Source organism: Nanorana parkeri, unplaced genomic scaffold (genome assembly GCF_000935625.1).
Source record: "Nanorana parkeri isolate BGI_ZX_2015 unplaced genomic scaffold, ASM93562v1 scaffold7, whole genome shotgun sequence".
Taxonomy (NCBI): Eukaryota; Metazoa; Chordata; class Amphibia; order Anura; family Dicroglossidae; genus Nanorana; species Nanorana parkeri.
In genome coordinates this window covers 1,253,369-1,271,065 of record NW_017306275.1, presented here as the reverse complement: position 1 = coordinate 1,271,065, position 17,697 = coordinate 1,253,369, and the positions used below count along the sequence as shown (strand labels likewise).

Sequence of the window (17,697 nt, the reverse complement as noted above, 5' to 3'; positions counted from 1 at the left end):
TATATCCTCTTCAGGCAAAAAGCTCCATTGTTGCAGGCCTGTGATTACTCAAAAGCTTCCTTAGATTTGCACATTCCCAAGCAGCGTATACTTACCTTTCCTTTACTCCCTATTGCTCCTTTCAGTAACAATAGCCAATACATTCAGATATGGAGGACCAAATAATTCACTTTGTGCGACAGTTCGGGGCCAAACAGCACTGACAATAGGAGTTGATAGCACTGTGTAAGCTGCGGATCTGGCAACCCATACCTTACACCGTACTTTCCTTTGCTCCCTGCAACTGAATGGAACAACTGGGAAGTGAAAAGAGGCTAAGTATATGTGTCTGTGGAAGTAATGGGAACAGCACAGATAGACTTAAAAAATATAGGCAACATAGAAATGTACTGGCTGCTGTTTTGAGAGTATCTCTAGATCAGTAACACACATATCTTTGCAATCCATGGAACAGTTAGATGTTTTATCACTTCTATAAAACACAAAGATTTAATTCAGTGAAGCACAAAGTCCACAGTCTTATCTTGTGACTGGCCTTCCAGTAACGGAGTTGAATATTTTAAAGATGGCAGATCCTCACATGGTTTGCCTGCGTGTTTGAACTTATGAATAGATTATTAGTATAAATGTGCCGAGAATGTTCACTTGACAGCTGTGACCATAGATATACTGGAAGGAACAAAGGAGTGACTGAGAAAAGGCCACAACTCATAGCTTTTATCGGATTCTTTCCTTGTTTTACATTTCTAAACTATCTTTCTCTATATTATGCATTTGACCTCACTCTATGTTGTTGTTTTTCGCAAAACATGACAGAGAATGATGGTTTTAAAAATATATGTAGATAATAGATCACAGTCTTCGGGTCTCGCTTTGTTTGGGCAGATCAGGCAACAATCCAGTATCTATAGGACAGTTTACAACAGCCCTGAATAGACATTCTCGCGGAACAAAATGATCAAACAGGTTAGGAAGCTACTAATCTGCTATTGGTTAGAACTACTCTTGGCATTAGGGCTTTTTCACATGGCTTCACCATCCTAATCAACTACAATAAAACAGGGGTGCTGGGGAGAAACTGGCTCAAGACACATTGAAGGGAATTTATCAAAACTGGAGCAGACAGAATCTGTTCAAAGCTTAACTGAACAAACTGAAGAGAGAAGCTGATTGGTTATATGGTTATTATGGCCAACTGCTCCAGATTCTGTCTGCTCCAGTTTTGATAAATCCTCCCCCATCGTGAGACAGATTGGTCAGATGTGCATGAGCATTCTCTAATAAGAACACAATGCAGAAACAAGTATAGGTGCTGCCACCAACTTGTATTTGAAGGTGCATGTTCTAGTGTTGACATTCTCATCTTTGCTGCATTGATACCAAGTATACACATGTGCTGGGATGAAGGGCACAGTAGTGTTTGTGTGTCTTAGAACAGAGAGACAACAGTTTTAAGATGTGTGAACAGATACAACAAACCAAAGCACAGCTGTATAGCTGTTTCAGTGGCAATAAAGTTTTTTGGGAGCTGAAAAGAAGTGTAGTGTAGGTGCACCTTTCTTTGACTCCTAATGAGCTCGGCGTTGAATTTTACTGACCTCTGAATTACTTGCTGCTGACCTTTGATCTCCGTTTTACTCATTGCTGACCTGCTGTGTTATTTCCTACTGCCCCTTGAACTCTACGTTACTGCTGACCTCTGAGTTACTTACTCATAACCCCTGCACTCTGTATTACATACTACTAATCTCTGATCTCTACGTTACTACTGGCCACCGAGTTACTTACTCATAACCCCTGCACTCTGTATTACATACTACTAATCTCTGATCTCTACGTTACTACTGGCCTCTTAGTTACTTACTCATAACCCCTGCACTCTGTATTACATACTACTAATCTCTGATCTCTACGTTACTACTGACCTCTGAGTTACTTACGCCTAACCCATGCACTCTGTGTTTCATACCACTGATGTCCAAACTCAGCATTATTTACTATTACCCCTGCACTCTGAATAAAAGTGAAGGTCAAGTTGCTCACTAAAGCTAAAAGTAGGCGCTTGTATTTTTACAATAGTAGAAATATTACAAACTATAAGTTTGTATTTCTGAAATTACAATGACACCAATGCTGGGGCCTGGTTTACACCCACAGTACAAGTCCACACTGTATTGGGACTTCCACTTTATTGGCCACGCCTACTGGAGTTTGGCAGGCGGCACGCTACACATGCTGCTTTTCCCTTCTTGCTGACTTGAAGGCATCCCTCTAAGTATGCATGCATTACTTGGCGCCTCTTATTAGAAATTAAGTTAATTTTGTCTGTATACCTTAAATATTTTCCTCTCGCTTCAAAAATACATGACCAATTGTTTGGGGGTGAGATTTTGTGGATGGATGTGGCTACAAATTGGGGACATGGGTTTGTGGGTGTGATTAAAAGTGGGGACTGGACTACAAAACACCTTCCCCTATCCTTATCACCAAAACATAAGGGGGTGGTGTTCTATCAAACAGCAGGGAAGAAACAGGCAGAGTTTCTAACACTGCTTGGGATTTCAATTCAGCAGATGCAAAGTGCACAGGGAGTAAAGAAGGAGCTCACTGGCAACAGGTATAGTCACTTGTTCAACTTTTTTTTTTTTTTTTGTCCAGGCATACACTTTAAGAGTTATTTTCTAACTGGTTGGAATATGATACAGCTTGCGATCTGTCCTGCCTTATACTGTAAAACAAAAAAACACCTACAAGGTTTTTGAGTTTTTGTGTAAAAAATAATATACATTTTAGTGAACATAAAACAAAAAACTGAAAGATGTATTGCACAAGTGGCCAGGCTAAAAGATATTCACAAATTTAGATATATTTCAGGAAATTAGTTTTAGAATATGCTTTCCTGGCCTCTAACTGCAGACACTGTGGAGAAATTCTAAACATTCACAGCAGCATCACTGAAATCACTCTCTTATCAGCTCAGCTTCCCTTGCTCCCCACTCACAGAGTACCTGCTTTGTGTTTACATTAGAGATTAGAATATTGGAAGGCTGTCGAGTTCCTGCTGGAGGGATGAAGAAAGTGGAGCTTGCATACTTCTGCTCAGAACTTGAGGATAAACTACTCCACAATGCCTGCAGCTACATAGGTCAATAAGGGCTTCTTTTAAAATTCATCACTGCTTACTGTTAAAAATATGTAAATATTTGAATGTCCACCACATATTCACTTTAAAGTAAACCTATAACAAGTGAAAAATGAAGGCTGCCATTGCGGACCTCCTTCAAAAATTACTAGTTGCCTGCCTGTCTCTGGCTTTAACACATTGTCACTGTCTAAAAAACAAAAAAAAACAAAAAAAAAACAACAGGCAGATTATAAAGATACGAGTAACCCTAGAACTCCCAAACTGCATACTTTTTCAAGACGAGTGCCTCAGCCACTGGTACTGCATGACAGCCAGCAAACTAATAGAAGGAAAGGTCAGTCTCCCTATTCTTTCACAGCAGATTTAATTTAAAGCCCAAATGGTCAAGTTTATTAAATAATGTGCTGCAGACAGTACTGATGTGATGGAACCAGATTTCAGTGTTGTAGTCAAATCTACTAAAGTAAACCTGTACTCAGTGTAATAAAGTTACCTTGAAACCTAGTGGCTACATCTACCTTTACGCACTTATCTGCTAGCCCTCAGAAAAAATAAGTACTTTTGGGTATGTGGCAAGTGACACCCTCACCTGTCTTCCATAATTTAGCACACGAGTACATGAGCAGCCTATTGCAGAATCCTAGTGATATCACATGGGAAGCTTAGTATTAGACATATGTGAATACTGACCATCTAAAATATTTGCATAGGAATTTTGGGGCAATACAGCAGCAAATGAGGAGCTTGGTTAAGGTAAGGGCAAGCTACCAGGCTAAAAGGATACTTTACTAGATTTCTAGAGAGTACAAATGTATTTTGATTGAATAATTCTCATTTGTTGCTGTGGGATAAAGGCCTTTGTTAATGATATCTGCACATTGCATTTTTTTAAATAAATAAGAACATGTGTTTTTCTTCAACCTCCAACTGTCAGTGCTGTTTATTCCCCTAAAGAATGTAAAAAGAGTAATTTACATGTATTTCAGTTTTGTAAATGAATAAAAGGGACAAGTAATACTGTATATCGGCAGAGTCAGAAGGAATGCAGTGGCAAAATCAATGACTCATGTTCAAATGTCTTAAGTTTTTCAGCATGGTAAACTCCTACTTCTCACCCGATGAGGTAATAATGACTTATTTTTTAAAAACATCCTTCTTTTAGTCTCTCACGGACAGTATAGGAAAACACTCCCACTGATTGGCCCCTACGGTAACCACAGGCAAGGGTTACTTATCTGCTATGCTAGTGAAGTGACAGCCTCTGTGATCCACAAGAGATTTTACATTCCCTTTACACTGCAGAATGTGCATGCAAGATTCTTCCCTGTTAAAAAGGTTTTTACTATTAGACACTTTCTTTCATATGTACACAGACCATATAATACATGTCACCACTGAAACAAACATGAATGCATGCCGACCCAAAAAAATGCAGCCAATGTGTGATTTATGGTCAGGATTATCTGCAGCCCCTAACCGCTCACATGCTGCATGTTGTTGTCATTAAAAGACATGTGGCAAACACCATAGACTTAATGTGTTCCATAAATGAGACATTAAAGGCTACATGTGTTCTCTGGCTACTAGAACTAGAAGGGTAGTTAGGAGTGATGTTGAACCACGCAAGGAGGGGAGCTTGTAATGTTTAACTAGCATTTGAGTCAATAAAACATACCACAATAAGAAATACATTTACAATTTCATAGGATTCACCAGGAAACTATATGGCTTTCTAGGTTAGTAAAGCCATTTACTATCGGTCAGTAAAAAGTTTGTATCCTCTATAAAACATACATGTGTTAGAAGGTAAAAACACAAGTTAAGGCATGTTACCTGTAGCGGGGTTATAATGATCTCCATCATTAACCAACACTTGATTGAAGGGAATGAGTCCAACATCAAAAGAATGCTTAGTTATTCCAGCAGAAAATGATATCAAAGCTGTCGTAGCAGTAGCTCCTAGCAGAAATAAAACACACAAAATCAATAGAAAGATTACAGACTAATCCCCACTACTGTACCTTTTTACATACAAAACGATCATGTACAACATTTTATTTAATGGCAAAATGCCATGCCTAAAATTTGAAAATAATTGACAATCAGGTCCCTGCTATGCATGAAATAAACTACCTAATCTTGCTATCAGAACAGGCTCTATAGAAGGGTAATTAAAAAAAAATGATTCTTATATCTTAATGAACCATACTCAAAAGCTTGTAGTCCTGAAATCATAATTTCTATAGGCCAAATGTTGTCCAGAAAAAGTGGCATATTGTGGCTACCACAAGGAAATTCTGAACAGAGAAGTGAGAAACAGCTAATCGTTAAATCACTGTGTCAAGTAAGGCATCTTTGGCATCCTTTTGGACGCGTGTAGTACTTGCTTAGCCTGCAGGAGAATGGAGGATGAAAGAAAAATCATCATCTAGAGTAATGCATGCTTTGTACAGGACTTCACTGCAGACTGAAAATGGCTTTTTTAACATCAAACAGAAAGTATAAACTGGCAGAACTCCTGGTAATTGTGTAGACCAGTTGCAAGAGCAAAGCCTAAAAGGTTATATTTGCAAACTTTACTGACTTGTTTGAGTATACTAAATGAGCCAATGTGTGTTTAAAGTTGCCCTATTATTTCCAATAGGTAAAAAAGGATATTTGCTAAGATCACCAAGAGGTGACCTATGACTTGCATACCATCATGCCTTCTTCCTGCGCAGCAGAAGGAAGCTGTCTCTGCCAAACCTGGCACTTAAACCTACATAGCTAACACCTGATTTTTTTTTTTTAAATATTTCCAGGTTTGTGTGTTTTATTATATGAATTTACAATGGGATGGGCTCATCCCATTTACCCCTCCAAAAGTTATTCAAATCATCACTGAGTAGAATATTTTTACATATAATCCAGATCTGTATTTAGTAATTATGTTTTAGGTTAATTCAAAGAAAATGTTAATTACCTTTAGATTCTGGAAAGACTGTTATTGTCCTAGTATCTAAAAAAGACAAGAAAACCAGTTCTATTTTATGAATATTGCATTACTAAAAATTACCCAATCTCTGCATTCATTTCGGCAACTGGCTTTTTTATTTGCAGTTTCAATATAATGAGATTTATTGACCCCATGAAATAAACTTTATGCCACAGAAGTAAAAAAACTGAACAGTAGCAGTAAGTTACATCTTTGTCTTTCTTTTTAATGAATTTTCAAATAAAAGATTCAACTTACATATTCACTCACATATACTTATGATATACAGAGTGGTGAATCTTTATTACATAGTCAAAATACAATATATCATATAAGCAATCTAGAACCATGATATGAGAATCTGTAGAAATTCATATTTGAAGAATTTAGGCATAATAACATTTTGTTTTCACATTAAGTGCTGTTAAAAGACAAATATGCACTTTGTAATATTAAAAGTAAGGTAAATTGTAATGTGTCTGTGTACACTTCTCCACTGCATCATAGTGATTTGCACAGCACATCAAACAGCGCTTGCATATTTTTTTCTGGCTTAGCCCTACAAATCTTTGGAATACAGAGGCTAAAATGATTAGCTAGACAGAAACAGTCTTTATCATTAAATGATTACAATTATTAAGTTATGTAACCCACCCCAACCAATCAGAATCCATCCTGTACGTAGCTGATTTAAGCAGAATTAATTCTGATTGGTTAATTTGGGGGTACTGCACTTAAGAGTTAGCACTTTTAACTAATTAGCCTTATTCAATAAAAAGTTATTTATATTATCTATACTCATTGTCTGACAGTAAGACTTTCTTCAGTAGAAAAGGTTATAGTTTTTTTATTTATAATATTTTATGGAGCCTTGTACGTAGTAATTTTTTTGCTTAGTCAAGTTTGTATTTCATGGATATTGATATGCACTCACATTAAACAAGCACATCAATAGCTCACAGTGAAGGTAAGGCATTAAAGACACCGATTATATTTTATTATCTGTAAGAATGTGGCCCCATTGCTGCATCCAAATAGTGGGAGTAGCTTAAAAATAGTTATGAAAATTGGCCAAACTTGGGCATTGATTGTTGGATGGGCTACTAAAAATCTACACAGAGAACGAAACAGAACTGTATCCATTTAGTACTTTAAACACAGAAAGACCAAATTCTGAAAGGGAACAGATCTACAGTTTTGTCAGTTAAATTTAAAAGTTCTTGATGAACCAGCCAAAATTTGCTCAGTGGGTGGTCCCTTTTTGGAAGTCTTCCACCCGACATCCTTCATTAGAAAATCGAAGGTGCCAGGCGAAAAAAATGTCGGCTCAACAGTGACTGCAGCCACTGTCAGGACCACAACATCCCAGCAGGAGATTCATGAATCCACTATGTCTAGTCTGTAGGCTGAATGAAAAAAAAATCTAACAGTGCTTAACACTATTTAAAATATAAAAAGACTACAGTATAATAATCTTTATGTAAAGCTCTTCACCCGAAGAGAAATATCACAATTTCACGGTGAAACAAATTACCTTTTGATTCTTTGGCTGGCTTAGGATAACCTGCAAAACAAACATATGTTACAACTTAATAAAAAACTTTTAACCATGTACTAGATCTTGTATTAAAAAAAAACTAAAACCTTAAAATCGTTATGCAGTATGGAAAAAAAACTTTTGTATGCAGCATACACAAAACAGAATCTTAACTATGAAGCTAACTATGTCTCGAAGTTATAGTATATTGTATCTGAACTTCCATGCACAGCTTTTCTGAAGCTCCCTTTTATTGTGCTACATGGATGAATATAGCCATTTAGAGGCTGCTTAATAAACAATGTCAGGACTTAGAAACATGTGCCGCTCACAATGTTCGTCATGTGTAGATAAACAGGTTCACTACGCTTAGTTCTGATTACTTATACATAGCACTAGCAATTCCATGACAATAAATGCTTTCAGGATTTGCTATAGACATTTTTAACTTTCCTTATATAAACCCATTATAACTTGGGATGTTTTATGTCAAATTCCATTAAAGGAGAACTATGGGGTCAGTGTTTTTCCCCATAGTTCTCCTTAGGGTAACGGTAGGACACAAACTAGCGTCCTCCCGTTACCCTAAGCTCAGTATACCGCAAGCTACAGCTCGCGGTATACTGAGACGCCGCAGCTGGAGTGGATCCCGACATCGACGTCGAGATCCGCCCAGCTGCGTGAGTGACAGCTGGTTCTGCCTATCTAGAGGCAGAGCCAGCTGTACCCGCCCCCTCCCCCGTCCGTTTCGCCAGTCAGCGCTGGCAGATCGGAGCGGGGAGAGGGGAATCCAGCCCCTCCCCCTGTCACGGCAGAGAGCCGTGACAGGATCGAGAGGCGAGCGAACCCGGTATGTGTTCGCTCACCTCCCGATCTACTGAGCCGACCTGTGACAGTCTCATTGTCACAGGTCGGCTAGAACTATGAGGTGAGTGAAAATCACTCATCTCATAGTTCTCCTTTAAATGCAAACAAATGTTGGTGGTTCCCAGAATCCTGTCAGACTAATGATAGCAACAGTTTTATCATGACAACAGCAGACCAAACATTCAAATGCCTCTTTAAAGTGTATTTCCACTTTTGCAGTCAATTGGGTTAACAACTATTTTAGATTTGTTACATGTTCCCAATCGCATAGCATAACATTAAACAAATAAAATTTACAGCTCACCAGTTTGAGATGTGGGGGGGGGGGGGGAGGAGGGAGTTTTGTTTCAAATAATTAACCCTGTCTGGACTGTGCTGGTAGATTTCCTTTTCACTTAAAAAACAGATCTTTTAGATTGTGTACCCTCAAGGGCAGGGCCCTTCTTACCATCTCATCTTGAATTGTATTGTAATTGTAATGTCTTCCTTATATTGTAAAGCGCTGCGCAAACTGTTGGCGCTACATAAATTCTGTATAATAATAATGAGCAGGACTGTGTCCTAACAAAGGGTTAAAGCACTGGAGACATTGTATGTGATTGAGGAGATGTGCAGTCTGTCCTGAATCCATTAGGAGAGTTTGCTGTTACTAAAATTGAGAGAGGAACATGCAAAGGCCTGCAAAATAGAGATATCTAAAGGGTAAGAATTAAAAAAAAAAAAAAAGCATGCATAGATATACTGTGTGAATAGGAACAGAAACATAATATGGGGGGGGAGCAATACACTTTAAGCATGTTTATGTACTCCCTCTGATATGCAGTAAATAAGGGTTCTTAAATTTACTAGATATGTGCCTAGGCACCAAAAACCAGCTCATCAGCACTTGGGCCAGCTATAGATGGGTAATTTGTGGTTATTAAATTGGTTTCCTTCCCTTGAATGGAATTTGTTAGTACAGCAGGACCCACGTTGGAAGAGGGGAGTAGAAAAAGTGCCAAGTAAAGCAGCACTAATGCCAATGTGTCCACGTGAACACATGTGCAGGGTGGTGAGCACTTCTGATAAGGAAAACACTAAAGTGAATACTTTAAGCAGCTGCTGAAATACTGTGCTGAATTTCTATCCAGAGGAAAATAAGCTAACAGCTGTCAATAATGAATAACTTTGTCCCCTGTCACAGAGAGCTATACAATGGTCATGAATGAGATGTGTTTAAGGGTATCTAAATCCAAAAACAAAACCTGAATACACTGCAGCATGCCGGTTCTTAGATGTGGAAATTGTATTAAATTCCTTTTTTCAGGCTTTTTATCGTTAAATTAATCTTGTGATCCTGTCACACTACCTGTCCTGTCTGACAAAGCTGAATCAATCTACTGTTGGATGGGACAGGAAGGGGGGGGGGGGGGGGTGGTGCTTGTAGATCACAGAAGATAGCTTGGAAAGCTGAATATCAACAGAACAACAGATTGTGAAGACATTTTCTTGCAGAAAATGTGCTTGGGCTGGAAAAAAAAAAAAGATTATTGCAGCCTGGGGCTACAACCAACTAATTGATAATCGATTATGAGAATAGTTGTCAACTATTCTCATTATCAATTGGTTGGTTAGGGGGGAGGGGAGGGCAGGCTGAGAGGGAGAGATTGATTTTTTAATGCAACTAATCGATTAACTCGAAAAAATAATAGGGCAACTAATCGATTATGAAAATAATCATTTGCTGCAGCCTTATTGCAGCCACCACACTTAAGGACTGGTAAGCTGAAATATATCCATTTTTCATATTTGGGCTTCAATATCCTTTAATTTTGATATCAGCAAAGCAGATATTCAACTGACATGTGCAGAAAACGCAAAGAGTGAGAAACAGCTCATGTATTACCAACCCTATAATGGTGGTGTACAAACTTTTCACTTTTCCCCCTAATGCTGCAGTGGATTGTTGTTTTTTTTGCCAGGAACCACATTCCATACACAAGTTTTCAGACTCAAATCAACAAAACTCAGTTTACCAGTATGATCTGTTAAATAAAATAAAGCTGTTACAATTTCATGTGCTACTATATCTGATAAATGTTCTACAGTCCCAGGTGTCTACACATGTAACATACAGATCTTTTCCTTTTTTCTGAATTTACCTGGTGCGCCAGCAAAGCCTTTAGACAGCTCCATTTCTTGCTGTCCATTGGAACCTTGTTGCCTTCCAGATCCAGACTGAGTGCTTCTTCCCGGAGGGCCAGCTTGACCTTGCTCCATAATAATGTCAGGTCGTCTAGGAAACAAAGGTATGACAATAGAGCCAGTTGGGCTTGGTGGCTCTGGTTTGGATGACGTTGGCTTTGGTGTTGTGTCAGTTGGTTCCTGAGGTAGTTGTGGTTCTACAGGGATTACTGGATGCTGTGGAGCTCTGGGTTTCTCTGTTACTCTTGGTGGTGGTGGTGTAAGCTTTGTAGTTTGTTTTGGCTCTGTGCCTTAGGGGAAGAACAAAAATGCTGTTATTTTACTATACATTAAAGTATATCTGAAGCCAAACTTTATTTTCACTTTGGACAGAGTAAAAGAGGGTTAAACAGAGGTAAGAAGCTTTTTTTTGCCTCACAAGAGATTTCCCTTTACGTCTTATCCAGCATAATCAACAGTCAGGGCATACCTTTCCAAGGAGGGAAATCTCTTTGCAGACAGCTGTCATGGGAACAATTGTAAACATTGGAAATCCCTTCTGTTCCTGTTCTGGTGGCAATTCGAAATGTTGGATTTACCCTTTCTTTCCCTGTGACAGTGGTGATCAGGACAATTGGAGAAAGTGAATCTCCCTAACGGGGGCACAGACAGAGGTTCATATCCCTCATCACTCTATCCAAATCTAAAAAGTTTTGTATTTAGTTATGCTTTAAATTTATGTTTAAATACATATCCTCCAATGTGTAGTCACTGTTCTATTCTATTAACTCTTGAATACATGTGTACCAGACACAATTGTTGCACAACCTAAGGCCTGGTTCACACCGGAACTTTTTGTAGCGCGTTCAACGCTCGACGAACGCTCTACAAAACGCTCAAACATCTAAATCCCATTGTATTCAATGGGTCTGGTTCACACCTTGCCGTATTTCCGCCCGTCCGAACGTGATACAAAACGGCCTACCCCCAAAAAAGTACATGTACTTCTTTGGGGCGTTTTGGTCTCGTGTTTCCATTGGGATACAGCCAAGTAGCCCTCGGAAACGGGCGTTTGTCTCGCGTCTTGTACCGCGAATCGTGGTAAGAACGCGCAACAAACGCGCATATTCAATACGCCCAGGTGTGAACCCAGCCTGAGGCGTTTCACGGTAAAAAAAAACGCGCGACAAACGCCCGTTTCCGAGGGCTACTTGGCTGTATCCCAATGGAAACGCGAGACCAAAACGCCCCAAAGAAGTACATGTACTTCTTTGGGCGTAGGCCGTTTTGTATCGCGTTCGGACGGGCGGAAATACGGCAAGGTGTGAACCAGACCCATTGAATACAATGGGATTTAGAGGTTTGAGCGTTTTGTAGAGCTTTCGTCGAGCGTTGAACGCGCTACAAAACGTTACGTTGTGAACCAGGCCTGATTCTTTCACAGCTATAAATATAATGCATGGAAACAGATTTGGGCCTGTATAAAGTCATTTAGACGTCATTTAAAATTGTGCTCCAATGTTTCTTTTACATGTGTAAATCATTCGAGAATATTTTAAAATACTTGCTTTTTAAGTATTATTCCAAGCCTGTATAAATAGGCACAATAAAAAAAAATATTGGGTGGAAACGAAAAAATACTTCTATTTTCCTGCCAGCTGCTCTGTTCAGAAAAAATTCCATTAGAGTTGTATCATTGAAAACACTTTGAGAAAGAATGAATAATAATAATAATAAAACTACAAATGTTATTCTAAGTTTAAAACATGCACTTAAATTTAACTGATGCATAGAGCTATGAATATAAAAATATCAAATGTGTACATAAAAACCTATGTATCAGTAGATCTATCCATCGCTCTCTCAGACAAGGCCTGAGTGTCTGTACCTGTTAATTTTCTTTATTGTGTCTTGATCTTTCACAATGCAGCTCATGAAATGTAAATAAACACACAACTGTGTTGCTCATGACAGTGGGAGATTTGCAACTATTGGTCCTATACTGCCTTCCCTGCTTTAATAGTTTTTAGCATATTCTTTTTGAACCAGAAAACAGAAATAATGTCAGTAGCGGAGTATGGCAGTTATTCTTGCTAGCGATAGAGAGATATATAAACTGCCTAAGATCTGCCAGTCATCTATAGCTCCATGATCCTCCACTGGTAACCATGCAACTAAAACTCAGACTGAAGCAGCACACCAAAGAACACTTTCCTTATTCACACTGAATAAAAGAGGATCGGCAAAGTCACTTGAGGATTTTCCAACAACTGAGTAACTTTGTGTGCAACTGCTTCAGACGGAAGCGTTTATTAACATCCCCTAAGGGAATCCCTAAACAGACTAATCTTACCTCAGTGTCACATTAGGCTATTGGATCAGGGTGAGATTAGGGATGCTTATAATCAACTGTACACCCAGGAGATCTGAACATTAAATTTGATTGTTTCGTTTGTACAAACATCAAAAAATGTTAGTAGAAGACAGATTTAAAATAAGGGACAAGCCTGACAATTATTTTCTAACAGTGTTCCCTGGTGGGTCAGTTATAAACTAGACAGTTCTTGTAAAATGATTTAGTTACTGGAAACCAATATTTACAAAGCGTGTGCACATTCATGAATTAGTGATGCTAATCATTACCTGCCCCAGGCTGATGCTTCATAAGATCCTGAAGATCAGTAGTGATCTTGGTGACCTGAGTTTGGAACACCTGGACTGAATTCTTAAGGCCATTAATGTCCTTTGAATGTGACTTTATTGTCCCATTGATGTTGTGTATACAGTTCCATAAACTGGTAACATGTTTGTTAAGCCCATCTTTAATTCGTTGCAGACTACCAGAAATCGTATCCAGCTTTCCACACACATTTTCCAGCTTAGAAACCCTGGCATCAATATTAGCAATCTCTGTTCGGGTTCCCTGAGTATTATTATCGGTACATTTCCCTTTGTCAGTAGTTAGGTTACGCTTTAAAACTTCAAACTTGTCTTGCAGATTACTACAGCATTTGTCGTTTCCAAAAGTGTCTGAGGTATTGTTAGGGCGTTTTGTACCATCTATTTTTGCAGATAGATCAAGCTGAGTGTTCTTAACAGCAGAGTCCAGATTCTTCAACTGGTCTTTCATTGAGGCAAAGCCTTCATTTAATACATCAATGTTGTCTTCAATTTTGTAAAGGTCAAATTTAACCAGACCCAGTTCACTGTGTAAGGCTTCTAGATCTGAGGTCTTGTTTTGAAGTTGTTCAAATTTTTCATTCATTGCATCAATCAGTGACTTTAGGAGAACAGAATTGCCCAACTGGGTCTGAACCAAGACTTGATAGCTTTCACCATCACCCTCCTTGTTATTTAAGTAACCATTCTTGCCAAACATTGATGATTTGAGCTCAGTGTCAAGCCTTTTTACAGCATCCTTTAAGTCATCTACATCTTGTAGAACAGTACTAGAAATTGAGTGACTGGAATCAGAAGAAGCTTGATTTTTGCCAAATTCATCCAGTCTATTCTCTAGCAGTTGGAATTTTTGGTCAATTAGACTGCTTACATCTTCTATGCTAGTGTTGATTAAACTTCTCAGTGTTTCCTCAATGTAAAAGCAGTGTTCCTCTGCATTTTTTTCTGTGACATTCACTTTAAACTCTAAGTCATTAAATCTTTCGTTCCATGACTGATCTGGGTGCACCACATTAAAGCGTTGTACTTCACTGTCTACTCGGAAATTAAGGGTTCGATGAGCATCAGCAATCCTTTCAACTTTTTCATTTAGATCTTTAAGAGTGGCATCAAAATCAGCAGTCTTACAACAACCTGAACTGCCATTTGGCACAGTCTGCATTTGGGATTTCAACTTGTTTATTTCATTCCGCAGTTCTGTCTCTTTTTCCAGAACTAACTCTTTGACTCCCGAACAGCTATTCTCATTCTCTTCACATTGTTGTTGAATGTTAATTAAATTATATTCACAGGAATTTTTCAGGTCAGCCATTTTTCGGTCCATACCCTCCATCATCTCATTAGTCAGGGCTTCTAGTTTGTCATCCAAGTCTGTCTGAAGCACATTAGCAGTGGACACTGTTTTTGTCGGTTCATGGGATTTTTTTTCTAGTTCAATTAATCGTTCCTCATACAAATTGATTTTTCTGGTCAGGTCTTCAATTTGCTTAGTTTTTGTCTGTAGTTCTTCTTGGGCAGTTGTTAGTTCAGAAACAATATCTTTTATTCCATCCTCTCTCTCAGCACTTCCAGAAAATCCAGGCAAAAAGTATTCTGTCTTACCACCGGTGGCACTAGCAGTTGGTCTCAGGTTGTTTAGCCATTCATTTAAGAACTTACTGACGTCTTCCTGAACAGTTATCTTTAAGTTTTCATTCACTCCTGATACAGACGTTTGTAGGTCGATCATAGTCTGTGTGAGTCGAAGTACCTCATCTTCTAGACCTTGAACTTTTTCTTCTTGTGCTTTATTTAATTCTTGAAGCTCTCGCTTGGAGTCTTGGGCTTTTTGTTGTTGCCCATTTGGGTCTATACAATAAAAACAAGAAAGCAATGACTTTAAGCTTAGTTAAAACTGTAAACTTGCATGAATTAGTTCAAACAAGAATAATACAAAGTTTACAAATGTGTAAATTATGCTCAGTGCATGATCAATTCGATCTGTAAAATAGATTCACCCTATTCATGTCTTATTTCCACAGTGAGATTAAAACATATCCATATTACCTTAGTATACAAACAATAATCCATGTTCTTGTAAGACAGTGGATCTAGTGGCAAAGAACTATCTGTACTGTAGGTCACCCAAAACCTTTCTATACGATAATGTGGCTTTTGTGGGAATTTACTGCTGACTGAAGGAAGGTGAAAAGTGAGTTGTTCTTGCTGAAACTACAATACACATATCGGTGAACTGACCTGTGCAATTAAGGGGACCCATTTATAAAGAAGTGAGGTACTGTTTTTGGTACACTATTTCCATTATGCCCTTTCTGGAGCTTCTCTGCTAGCTGTTTTTCAGGGGGTAAAGTATCAAACAGCCATTTGGTGTACTAGGAAAACAGCAAACAAAAGTTCTGCATTTCCATAAAAAAAAGTGTTGTATTGGTTAAAAAAAAGGGGAACACATCTGGCAGATTGGAACAAACCTGCTAAACATAGAACAATATAAACAGAGAAGCTGCTGTTCAAGTAACTCTGTTCCCCACTGGCACAATGCCGTGCATGCCAACTTTTTGGTTTCAAAGTCTATATACGTCTCTTTACAAATCGTAGCATATTTCAATGTCCTATGATGAACAAAATAAGTGGAAAAAAACAAAAACCAACGAAAAATAGCAAACACAGCTATTGATTATTTAAAGTGTGTTTGTGTGCAAAATCTACAAAAACACTCTGTACGTCTCCCCAAAACATGACTCAAAATATGTTTGTCTAACAATGAAAGTAAAGAAATTGACTCGATCAACTCAGTGTAGCAGCTCACCATAGATAGTTAGGACTAGCTGTAGTAAGCTGCAGCACTGCCACTGCTACACTGAAATATCAGGAGAGGGGGAGATTAAGCAGTCAGATGGTATGGGAGGGAAGCGAGTGTTGAGAACGTAAAAAGGAGTAATTATGGGGCTGAAGACAGGGGGAGAACTCAGGCAGGATTCCTACACATTTTAGGTCAAAAGGGGTTAGGATAGGCCAGTCTAAATAATAGTAGCTGCCTCCTCCCTTAGTACCTTCCAAACTTTTAGGTAGCACCGATACTAAGCGTTTACTTTTGCTCGCCCAAATGCTCCGATACTTTCATGGATACCAGAACTTCTGGTTAGAGGGAGATTCCTTCTGACCGGCAGTGCCATGAGGGAGCATGGAGACAGCTTCCCGACCAAACAGGAAGCCGGGCGGGCAGGCCATGATCCGCTGCACTGCTTCCTGATTGGCTGGGAAGCCAGGCCCACGCAACATCGGGATGCCTATATTGGTACTCTGTATTAGGGGGAACTGATAAAAAAATATACTGAAAAGACAATATTTGGTGCATCCCTACTTTTTAGAGTAATGCACAGTGCAGACTCAGGGAAAACACAGCTATGCAATAATTAAACATACAAGCAGGTATGCAGGAAGCACAACGCATGACATACACAATAACCCCAAACTGTTTTGTGAAATGGTTTTTCTTTGTGCACATTATAATATAAACGTACCCTTTTTATAATAAATTGTACTTCTTACTCATATCTTTCCACCAGTCCATGGACTCTGTCATACAATATGTTTTTCTGAGAAAGGGAAAATCATTTGTAATAGGGATTATCTGCCCATGTATTATGATTATACAGTGTGCTATCAGTAAGCTTGGCAGGTCCCTCTCACAAGTCACACAAGAATATGTGATCCATTCCATGGGCTTTAATTGAAAGCTATTTGCTGTCATGGAACTTTCCACAGTGAGCCAGATGTATCAAATAGGTGGGGCCCTAGAAAAGTTTGGATACAATGCAGAGCTAGTAACTATGCACAATTTACCACATCTGTGTTTAAAAAAAAAAGAAAACTTTTAGGTCTTTATGTTCCTTTTTCTCAACATTTTATTTTGTAAGATTTAGGCTAGACATTGACTTATTAAAAATAGGTTCTTGTATACAGGATCCAAGCGGTGAATCTGCATTAGTGAGTGAGAAAGTGAATAGCTGCTAATTGCTTCCACATTATTTCAGCCGATATACGGCTGAAATCAGCCGTACCAGCCTGAAGTGAATAGCCGAACAGTGTTCGGCTCACTTCACTTCTGATCGGTCATTCACTCGGCTGCCCTCGGCAGCTTTGTGAATAGACCCCTTAGTGTTACTAGCACAGGAATCCTTTTTAAATTCAAATTGTTTTGAAATTCACTGATTAAAAAAACAAAAAAACCTCACACTGAAATACTCACGTTAGCTCCGACGCTGTCCTCCCTGGACTTACTACTCATTTGCGAGAACACACAATTAAGGCCGTGACACACTGCACGTGAAG

The 17,697-nt window shown here is 38.7% G+C and overlaps 1 protein-coding gene across 1 annotated transcript in view; it reads right to left on the bottom strand.

Annotated features, from left to right (window-relative positions):
• The window catches only part of EMILIN2 (elastin microfibril interfacer 2), a 58,576-nt gene that overhangs the window by 5,600 nt on the left and 35,279 nt on the right, over nucleotides 1-17,697 (bottom strand). Inside the window, exons 5-9 of the mRNA XM_018553365.1 lie at nucleotides 13,330-15,213; nucleotides 10,665-10,997; nucleotides 7,654-7,683; nucleotides 6,108-6,143; nucleotides 4,979-5,104 (exon numbers count right to left, since the gene is read on the bottom strand). Coding sequence (XP_018408867.1) covers nucleotides 4,979-5,104; nucleotides 6,108-6,143; nucleotides 7,654-7,683; nucleotides 10,665-10,997; nucleotides 13,330-15,213 — 2,409 coding nt within the window. The remainder of the gene's footprint in view (nucleotides 1-4,978; nucleotides 5,105-6,107; nucleotides 6,144-7,653; nucleotides 7,684-10,664; nucleotides 10,998-13,329; nucleotides 15,214-17,697) is intronic.